The sequence below is a fragment of the Juglans regia genome, chromosome 14 (genome assembly GCF_001411555.2).
Source record: "Juglans regia cultivar Chandler chromosome 14, Walnut 2.0, whole genome shotgun sequence".
Lineage (NCBI taxonomy): Eukaryota > Viridiplantae > Streptophyta > Magnoliopsida > Fagales > Juglandaceae > Juglans > Juglans regia.
In genome coordinates this window covers 23,304,183-23,314,824 of record NC_049914.1, presented here as the reverse complement: position 1 = coordinate 23,314,824, position 10,642 = coordinate 23,304,183, and the positions used below count along the sequence as shown (strand labels likewise).

The window sequence follows — 10,642 nt, the reverse complement described above, 5'->3', positions numbered from 1 at the left end:
AAATATATAAATTTATTATTACTCACTTTTTTAATTTTTAAGTAAAATAAAAAATTAAATATAAATTAAATAATAAATGAATAGTAGTAGAGTAGTAACCATAATAATATTATTATTATTATTATTTTTCTTTTGAAACTTTTATGGTTGCGAAAAAGGACGATAAAAGTGTTAAAAGGAAACCGTATGACAGTAGATTGATTGTGGCCCACATTATCCGGTGGAGACAACAGACAAGGAAGGAAACCATAGTTACATACTGTTCCGGTTATTCCGGGCAGGCAAAGTTGGGAACTTGGAAATGGCATTGTCTAGTGCTTGTTTTCAAGTTCCGACCCTTCTTTTGATCCCTTCGAGAAAACAATTGTTGCACACTCACCATAACTCTCAACTTCAACGCCACCGAAGAACAGCCTTCCAGACATTCTGCTCCCGGAGGTCATCTCCATCCGAGCCTACCCAGAAGGAGAATGAAGTGTTTGAGTTCGAGCGGCTCTTCTCCAACCTCAACCAAGCCACATTGAAGAGAGAACCTGGTTCCTCCATTACTTTTTTCTTCCTTTTCAAATTTAATGCACTCCTAATATAGTGATTTTTTTCTGCTCTTGTTCTACAATTCAAACTGCAGTCACTTTTTGTGTAACTTTAGTTTTTCTTGTATTTATCAGGAAGCCTATCGAGTGCAATTGTCCTGGTTGCGGGCACCACGGTATCGCTTTTCTATCAATGAATTAGGAAATACTTCGTGGAATATGTACAGCTTTATACATAGATTGTACTCAGTAGGAATTGAATTAATGAACCTAGCTTAAATAATTTAATTCATTAAATTGCTAATTTTTCAGAAGAATAAGAGCCCTTTTTTGTTTGAATTATGTTATTCTTGGTCTATAATTTGTTTGGTACTCGTAGTACTGATTCTTTTTCACTTGTTTTGATGTTCATTTCTACCATATTTGTATATTAGTAAGGTTTAATGTGATCCCCGTTGAACGCTATCAAATATCATTAGGTGGGTGCGGGAATCCTTGCAATTCCTTCGGTGACACAAGAATCTGGATTTCTAGCCTCTACAGTTACGTGCATTCTTTGTTGGGTTTTTATGGTAACTCTCTCTCTCTCTCTCTCTCTCTCTCTCACACACACACACACACATTTTTGAAAGAGGGAAGTGAGAAATTTAATCAATGCAGGTTGTGACAGGGCTGCTCCTAGCTGAAGTAAATGTCAACACTATGTGTGAACTGGGTTCTGGTGGTGTATCATTAGTAAGTTCTGTCTTTTTAACAAGATTTCCCGGACTCAACTACCAGACTTTACTTTTTATCAAGGGAAAACAAACAGATATATACACGGAGACTTGGCAGTTTATAGCTAATCTGTGCACATCTGTTCTTATCTAATTAGAGCATATAGGCGGATGATTATGGGTAAATTACACGAGTAATGATACATGCAGTCGTGGAGTGCGCAAGCACCATGCAGTCGCTTTGAAAAAGAGTAGGTCCACTATTAAAAAATTAATTTTTTTTCATGTTGGTCTCATATTATTCACTTTTTTTAAAGTGATTGCATGGTGCTTGCACATTTACAACTGCAAGTATCATTTCTCAAATTACACTTAATAGTTCAGTAATTGTCAAAATCTTCCTGGATAATTGTGTCTGGCTCGACTTCTGCTCCCCAGATGTATTATATATTTTAGGTTATTTTATGTGAAACAATAGATTTTTTTTTCCACAATCTTTAACATTTTACTGTAATTCTCTACCTACTCTTGTTTAATGTTCCCCGACTCAAACATTTTGTCACAAGTTAACTAAGCTGGTGCCACTCAAGAATATATGGTAGCCATGAAACTGGCACTGGCATTATGCATTATTATTTTTATATCATAGGATTAGTATTTAGAGGACCAATGAGTAGATGAACCTACCCTTTTCAAATTTAGTCAGTGAAGGAGGAGGTGGGAGGTCAAGAAGATATTTTCCCTTTTTGGTTTGAGATTTCTTTGCTTCAATATTTGAATACAGTAATATCTTAGACCCTGTTTGGTTGTCTTCAGAGAGAACGATTTTTCAATACAAGAATTCAGGAACACTTTTTTTAGTATTTTTGTGCTCATTCAACCAGAAACTGTAAAAACAGAAATAGCGACTTCAAGACAATGTTTGGAGATCAGCTTCGGGAATCACACTTCCTGAAGTGTTTTCCACCTCACTTCTGTTCCCATTGCTTTGAGAAAATGCCAGTGCTTCCAGAGGACAGAACCAAACAAGCACTTAGTACTTCCTAAAAGTCAGAAAAAAAATTAAGAATGGCTCTAGCATTGTTGATCATGACCTATTATTTCCAAATTTACCAAAATGATGGTTATCTTTGGAGTATGAATTATTCAAATAGTGAAGCGTACTTTATGCGATGAGTCTTACTCAGAGAAGGATTCACCTATTTTTGGCTTCATCTTCAAGAGCAGAACTTCAACTATGTAGGTTTCAATGTGATATCCAAATGTTTAAGGATGACGAATTGAACATGACCAGAAGTACATGTGCGCCGGCACCTTGCTGTTTGCCGTGTTCCTGTGTAGATAGCAGAAGTTTTAACTGTATTAATACTTTAACAAAATCTTACATAGTTAATATATGTGTGTGTGTCTGTATTTTCCTTTTGCCAAGAGCAAATTATGGTGGCTGATTTTAAAAGATTAACATCATCTATTCATCTTATGAATGATTTCAGGTATCAATGGCCAGGAGAACTCTTGGAACAGCAGGAGTTCAAATTGCTTGGTAGCTTATATGTATCCTTTGAACTTTCAATACACATACATGCCTAATTATCGTACACCACCATGCAAATCACTGAGGCAAATGTAAAATGTTAGAAGCCATGTGATTTTTTTTATATCAGCTACTTTTCTTCTAGTTCTTTTTTGGTAGCTTCACATGTCAATGCAGGCATCTTAATAAAATCTTATCAGTATAGGTTTTTCTTTTCCACAAAAGCTTATTCATGCAAACTAAGTTTTATGTGAGGAAATAAATTTGATACTGATGAAATTGACCAAAAACTGGTGCATATATAGGGATAAATTAGCACCCTCCAAACCATTTAAAACTAAAATTTAGTAACTGTTAGCTATAAACCTTCACCAACAACGTTAAGCTTCTGATGGTCATGGATTCTTCTCAGCTATGGTATAGTGGATGAAGCCTGCAGATTGTGGTAGAATAATTCAATTCCTCTTTGTGACACAAGTCTGGAGTAGTCTAAAATCATATTACCACTCATGAATGTTGGATTGCTATCATGTCACCTAATATATATCTAAAAAGGTCTTACAGAGAGCCTTGCTATTGGACTTTGAAAATTTAATTTACATCTGAATTTTCATTGGATGTGATAGCTATAGTTTAAAATATTTGGGTTCTTAATGGTTTAAATTAGATATGTAAAATACCTATAAAAAATTAGATCTGTAAAAACTAAATTGAAATTTGCTTTGAACTCCAAGGCAGTAAAATGTACATAATAATTAACTACTAAGGTACTCGAGCCATGTCACTATATCCTTAAAATGTTGAACTGAACTTAATTTAGCAAAGAAAGGAGAATGTTATGTTTTAACTACTAAGGTTGATCAATATTAGGAAGAAAGTTTAATTTTTTTTCATTTTTTCCCTCTTTAAGCAGCTCTTTTTTCCTCTTGGAAGTGTTGATTGACATAAGCAATTTCCCCTTCCTTTCCATCATCTATCTATCTGGATATGAATCTGTAACACTATTCATGTGCACTGTTTTCTTAAATTTTTATAGTAGTTTTTGCTGTTTTGCAGTTGGTCTTACATATTTATACATTATGCTCTTCTTGTGGCATACGTGGCTCGTTCCTCAGATATTTTGACGAATTTTCTAGGGATTCCATTGTATGAACCATCTCCCTATCTTTCTGTGTTCCCAAGTGTAGTCTCTGTTTTGTGCCGTTCACATCTGTTGTACTGTGAGTGGCTGTTTTATGTTTAAGATTTCGGTACACTTAGTATGTTTCTTAGGTGTTGATAGCAGCATTATGGTTGCAGATGGGAAAGTGCAACTTTGTTTTCATTGATTTTTGGATGCATATGTTACTTCGGAAGGTTAGTTCCTGTTTCTTGCTATTGTCTTGGTATATCAATTTCTTCTTTAAGTTGAAAGATTTAAGCTAGGGTTTAGTCAAATCATTCGTGGCTTGGCAATGAAAATCTGTGGCTTGTCGATGGAGTATAATATGCTATATTATGAATCCATATAATTTACTCACAGGTCAAAGGATGAGCTCTTTGGCTTTTGAATAGGGAGACTTCCATATAAATCAAATCATGTATAGCTAGGTAACTCGTCTTGACAAGGTAATTGCAAAACTTTCATGGGTTCTATTTTGTTATTAAACCTGGATCAGACATTATGCAGGTTAAGGTCTGGGTTGGTGTGCTTGAACCAGTGGGTCAAAGATCAGACCAATAATTTCATTGAAAATGTTTTAAAGATAAAAATAAATATGAAAGTAGAATGAAATGAGCTTTGTCTCAAATGGTGCTTCCTCCCTGCTAGGAACAAAGTAGAGAGTAGGGCCATGAGTTGAAAGTATATATCCATACTCGTAGGATATACAAAAACTAGAATACAACAGAATAAAATTCCCCTTTGGAATGATGAAATTACATTTTGCACCTCCAAACTATCATCGTTTTTATTACACTGATAAATCCTTTAATTGGATAGAAAACTTGGTTTAGTTTGTGATGTAGAACAGCAGCAGTGATAGTAAACTACTATAGCATCTTTACAATTTTGAACTTCAATGCCAAACCACCAATAAATAAAGGAATTCTCAACCTGGTAACTAGTGTTGATTCAAGGATATTTAAGCCTCTAAATTCTTTTTTTTTTTCCCTTTTCTATGAGGGTGGTAGTTGATTAAAAAATTATCTTAAATTGTAGCCAGCGCTTTATTGGTGCTGTTAATGGAATTCTTGTGTTTGGACTCATCGCTTCTTTTGCAGCTCTTGTGGTAATTCTCTTTCTTTATGAACTGCTTGTATATGATTTCAGAATCTCAGATGTCTCTTGGATTCTCACTTTTCATCTTTGCCTAAAATGTTTTGTGAATGGAAATTAATATCCAACTAATTAAAAATGCTAATCCTCTCTGATAATCATTTTATGAAACTAAGATGAACTGGCATCAGTCACATTGATAATTTATAATATTCATTTTGAAACTTCTTTGAAAATGATAGCTGGTACATATTTCATCTGTTTTATGGAATCCAAATGGACATTAAAGTGATTGGATGGAAATTGAAGATGAAGTAAATATTCTGTTGATTGGGGATGGCAAAAACTAATTTGGAGATAAGTTGATTAATGAAAGAGGATGTAAGAACCAGATGCAAATAATCAAGATATACTGAGTGCACCTCACCTCGACAACATGATTTGAGTTGACTCACTCAAGTGCATTAATTCTGACAAAGACCTGCACAGACTTGCTGCCATTGCATCCTGGCCCGCAATTACTTTCATACTCCCACTTCAATACGCAGCCATTTTCTTTTAAATTCACCCATATCAACTTGTTCTATACTAGTCAACACCAATTACTAATATTCATAATATTATAAGGATAAAAAAGAGCAAAGGAAGATAAATCTGAGGGTTGATGGTTGTGACACTTTGCAATGTTCACCAAATCTTTGAGTTGTTTGGGTGATGAAATCTTTGGAAGAAGATTAAGGATTTTTAGGGAGACTAGATCATAGTTTTATGGTTCAAAGATGTTTAGAATGTTTAGGTGAATAAGGCAGTGAAATGGGTAGTTTGAGGATGCGAATCAATTCAAAGGTGATGCTGATGGAGCTGGGATTGCGAAGGCAATGACTGTGGAGGTTGATCTTAACAATTATGGATGTTGATTGAGAATATTGGTGAATTGGGCCAATGGATGTGGTTTTGATGCGGGATTTTTTGTGGCAGTTCACTGGCCGGTTATAATTCTCCTACAACCTTCCCTAAACTGCCAATTTCAAATTTCAATTTCTACCTATCTGGTTCTCAAGAATCTGCAATATCTTGCATGAAGTTTTTTCAATTTTTGAAACAACTTCACCATTGTTGAGCTTTTTCTTAGAGGATTTCCATCTCGAGCTTGCTTTCATTCAGTTGATGACCACACTGTGGAAAGTCAAATTAATAAGACTGTTGGTATTACATTAGAATCTATAAAATGTTACCAAGTTGGATTCGTGATCCCAACCTTTTCATGATTTTGAAGTTATCTTGCTCTGAGGTCCTAATTGAAACTGACTAAGCAGAAAAGGTCCAAAATCATGTTTTATCAATTAAGACCAATATTGTTATGGTGTTCAAGACCAAGAGTCATTCACAGATGGAATCTGGGCAATTTTATGAATTTGAATAAGTAATTTTCTGACTTTTCATAATGGTTAATCATTTTTTATCTTAAACAGTCGGATTAAAAATGATGGATTTGTCTGTTCGATCCTTGACAAAAATATAATAGGCTCATTCTAATTCTGTTAGACAACCAAATAGACCTCATTGGAATCAGCGATACTTGATTCAATGTATGTGAGGGTAGTAAGGATGATTTAGATGCATTTGTCAAGTTAAAAATCTTCAAATTAATATATGGGCTTCTGGATGGGAATAAGACTCAGGAAACTGTATTTTGTTATTGCACAATCTGCACTATTATATTAAGGAATTACAATTTTGAACTCAAAAGGGGTAGGATTTTCAATTTAGATTAAGGGACAAATAACAATCTCTGTTGCCTTGTCTCTCACATTTGTGCATTTTTCCTCGGTGTCTCTATCATTTGTTTACTCTTCTGTTTTTTTGCGTATCTTCCATAGAATTTCTTTGTACAGATATCCCTCATAGATGATGTATTCAAGTGGTGAATATACTTTTGTACATATTGGATTGAGCAGAAATTAATTTCTCTTTTTCAGGCTGTTGCAAGCGGGAACCTACAGTGGGATGCCCTTCTGCAAGCCAACTTTGATGCAGTTCCTATGAGTATACCCATAATTACTCTTTCATTTGTTTACCAGGTAACTGAACCAAACCTGCAGTAGTTCAGCACTGAAGTGGTTGTGACAGTTTGTATCTGCTTTGTGCAGAATGTAGTACCTGTTGTGTGTACGAATCTTGAAGGAAACCTATCAAAAGTAAGGTGAAAATCTTATCATTAACTACAGTCTGGATGTCAGATATTTTTATCAAGTTTTTCAGAAGTGTAACTTGACTAACTTGAGTGTCCTCTATTTAGCTTGGCTTCCTCATTTGCTTTTAGTACTTATTATTCTCAGTAATATCCAAAATTTAGAAGAGGTTGTTTATAAGAGCTATTTTAACTTCTCTGAAAAGTTTCCTCCCTGATAGGATCTAGATAAAATGTTTGTCATCTCTATTTTGACATGTCTGTTCAAAACTTAATATGCTTTGTACATCACCAACTTGTTATCTTGCAGGACTGCCATAGTTCTAGGCACAGCTATACCCCTTGTCTTATTTCTTGTCTGGAATGCTGTTGTTCTGGGAAGCATTCCAAATCTTGAAATGGGCTCTGGTAAAATTATGGACCCATTACAACAACTGCAATCTACCACTGGAGTTGTTGGAGTAAGTAAAACATGAAATATTTAAATTTATTTTTATCGAAACTCAAAAGTGGCATGCAAGTGAAGTGATGATAACGTCTCTCTCTCTCTCTCTCTTTTTCCATTTATATGATCTGCAGCCTATTATTCAAGTGTTCTCACTTCTTGCAATTGCTACATCTTATATTGGATTCGTTTTGGGTCTGGCTGACTTTCTTGCAGACTGTAAGTCAGCTGCTGCACTTCCCTTCTGATTAAATGAAGATCATATCCATTTCATGTTAATGTATTATAGGTTTATTGCTTCCTAACTCTCAGTCAAAGAATCACTTATCTTGTATTCAGTGAGGAAGTAGTTGTTGACAGTGGAAACCCCTTCTTGTTTTTGCTATCACGCCAATCATCATTAGAAAGATAGTTTTTGCGCCTAATTAAGGTCCTACAAACATGCATCAGACTAAGGGAACTTAGTATACTCCTCATTTATTGGACCAGAGTACCCCATATTTTTATAGTTACTATCTAGCTTTAGTGAGAATCATAGCCTAATCTAAATATTCGTCTTTCTCCCCTCCCTTTCCCTTCCAGTGTTCACATTTTAGGAGTCTTTAGGATGAGCTCTGAGCTGAAACTTGAATGGCAAAGCTAGGATGGAAATAAAAGTTAAGATTCAATTTGTGTTGATTTTGTTTATAATGCCAACAAAATTGAGATAGTGACCACTGCATGGGTGAAGACATTGAGATCAGTACTTATAAAAAAAGGTTGTTAATATACGAAGGAAAATGATCTTCTTTATTTGAATTACAAAAGCTTATTCATATTAAACTTTTAAATGAGCAATATACAAGGATAATTTTTGTCATGAAAAATTATGTGGGGAGCCTGCTGTCTGCTGATATATATCTATACATGCGAATTCATATACCCTTCCAGATTATTCATTCAAGATGATCCGACCTGTAATGGACCACAGCTCCAGGCAATGGAAAAATTTTCGTAGAAATTTACAGATGTCTTTCATGATCATCTATGATAAAAGCAACCATTTCACTTGCATTCGCCCATTAAAAAAATCACTAGCATTCATCCTAGAGACCCTAAAACTGGTGAACCTCTTCTGCACTTCTTATATTAATGCGCATTTCAAGTTCTTTTCAGTATGCTTTCAACCATACACTGAACTTAAGACAAAGACTCAAAAGCACACTTGTGCTATCGGTTGCAAAATCTCTCCAGAAGTCCTCTACATTATACCTCTGTTGATTTATAGGGTATATATATATAGATATATGTCATAATTTGAAAATTGCTCAAAAGATTAGCTAAAAGGTTTACATGACCTAATATAACATGCCATTACAGCACAGCCAAGTGATGATGTCATATAAGGTATGGGATCGGTATGAGGAAATCATTGGAAACCCTGTGTTACCAAACTGGCTTTTCTATGGGCTTTTCAGTGCTCTTTTTAAGGGCGTCCCTTATATTGTGATATAAATTCACTATCATTCCATTCCCTCACAGCTTAGAAAGGTTTGGAAGTGAATAAACATGTGAAAGCTCTTTTTTTTCTTTTTCTTTTCTTACACGTATGGAAGCCTGTGTTAGTTAATCCTGCAATGTGAAGCATTCCAACATATCACATGCATTTATTTTATGGGCGTTCAATTTCATTGTTTATTAAATCCGAATCTAGACTATGTATCTATATGATCTATTTTTGTTTCCTAATATCTGAACCTTTTCATTTGGCGACCGTTCAGTGCTGAAACTCCCAACTGGACAGAACCAGCCTCTACCATACCTCTTAACATTGATTCCTCCTTTGGCACTGTCATTGCTAGACCCAGAAATATTTTTCAAAGCCTTGGATTTTGCAGGAACATATGGAGGTACTACTGTGTTTTTTTTTTTTTTGCTTTAATTCTCGTATATTATGAATTTGAACCAATTAAGTGTATTGTTGGGTTAGAACATGCTTAAAGCATCATACCTGTAGTAGCTTCACCTAGCAAAACAGCTAGACAATTATCCCTTTCAAGCAGGAATAGCACAAACAGATATCAATGATGAAGGAAACAAAAAGTCGAGGGATAAAGCAAGTTTCAGTTTAGTTTATTTATTTAAATTAATTTATTTTTTTTAAGCATTTGAGAATTTTAAATTTGACCTGACATGGCTAGGCTGTTTCCCATTCCCTGTTTTTGTTAGTATTGGTACTGTTCGGAGTTCTCCCTGCTGCAATGTCCTGGTCAGAAAGGTACTCAAGTTCATCCCCAGCTGTAAAACTGCCACAGCTGGTTCCAGGAGGAAGGCTAACTCTTTCGCTCATCATTGGAGGGGCAGGATGTGTCATTTTCTCGGAAATATTTGAGAACTTTGGGCACCCTTAAGTATATGATTTTGTTTTCCATGCTTATGCAAACTAAGATCCTTGCATCATACATCCTATTGCTTTGATTATTTGTATTAACTCAACATTATGTAACTTTTTTTTATTTAAAAAACTACTGTTTAATTTCTCCAAAAGTTCTCTGTGGACAATAACTATATGATGCAAAAGTAGTGTTTGTACTTTGTATTATCATTATTTATTCGATCAAGTTATCTTATGGAACAAGTTCATCCCTTAGTTCTTCTAAAATCTTGTTTTTTGATCTCACGAGTCTCACAGCCCTGAGCATGAAAATGTTCAAGGTTTTGGAGGAACTGTTCCATAGGGATAAGTGGTGTGTCAACTTTTTACTCCTGTTGGAGTTCCTTCATCCTTATCACCTGAGTTTCTACCTTACAGTCTTGAGTTCATTGGAGGATGATCTCAAGAGTGCCACTGTTTTAATCCTCCAGAAAAGAAACGATTTTTCCGCCCAGGTCCATCAAGAGATAATGTTGAAGGAAGCAACATTGAAAATGAATTTTGGGAATGACCTTCGTTGATTTGAAGAACCCAGATATATTCAGGAAATTTT

The 10,642-nt window shown here is 35.0% G+C and overlaps 1 protein-coding gene across 1 annotated transcript; it reads left to right on the top strand.

Annotated features, from left to right (window-relative positions):
- Nucleotides 1–213: 213 nt before the first annotated feature.
- Nucleotides 214–10,236, top strand: LOC109000622 (tyrosine-specific transport protein-like). Its single transcript, XM_018977573.2, has 14 exons — nt 214–536; nt 669–709; nt 1,013–1,105; nt 1,194–1,268; nt 2,743–2,792; nt 3,840–3,929; nt 4,083–4,139; nt 4,984–5,053; nt 7,020–7,121; nt 7,191–7,243; nt 7,542–7,692; nt 7,811–7,895; nt 9,437–9,565; nt 9,885–10,236. Exons 1-14 carry the CDS (start codon nt 302–304, stop codon nt 10,064–10,066), a joined length of 1,413 nt encoding a protein of 470 aa, XP_018833118.2. The 5' UTR covers nt 214–301; the 3' UTR covers nt 10,067–10,236.
- The last annotated feature ends 406 nt before the right edge of the window (nt 10,237–10,642 follow it).

Coding starts and splice junctions, on each gene's coding strand:
- LOC109000622 (XM_018977573.2), top strand. CDS start 302: ATGGCATTGTCTAGTGCTTGTTTTCAAGTTCCGACCCTTCTTTTGATC. Junction 7,244..7,541: donor GGAAACCTATCAAAAGTAAG/GTGAAAATCTTA, acceptor GTTATCTTGCAG/GACTGCCATAGTTCTAGGCA. Junction 7,896..9,436: donor GGCTGACTTTCTTGCAGACT/GTAAGTCAGCTG, acceptor GCGACCGTTCAG/TGCTGAAACTCCCAACTGGA.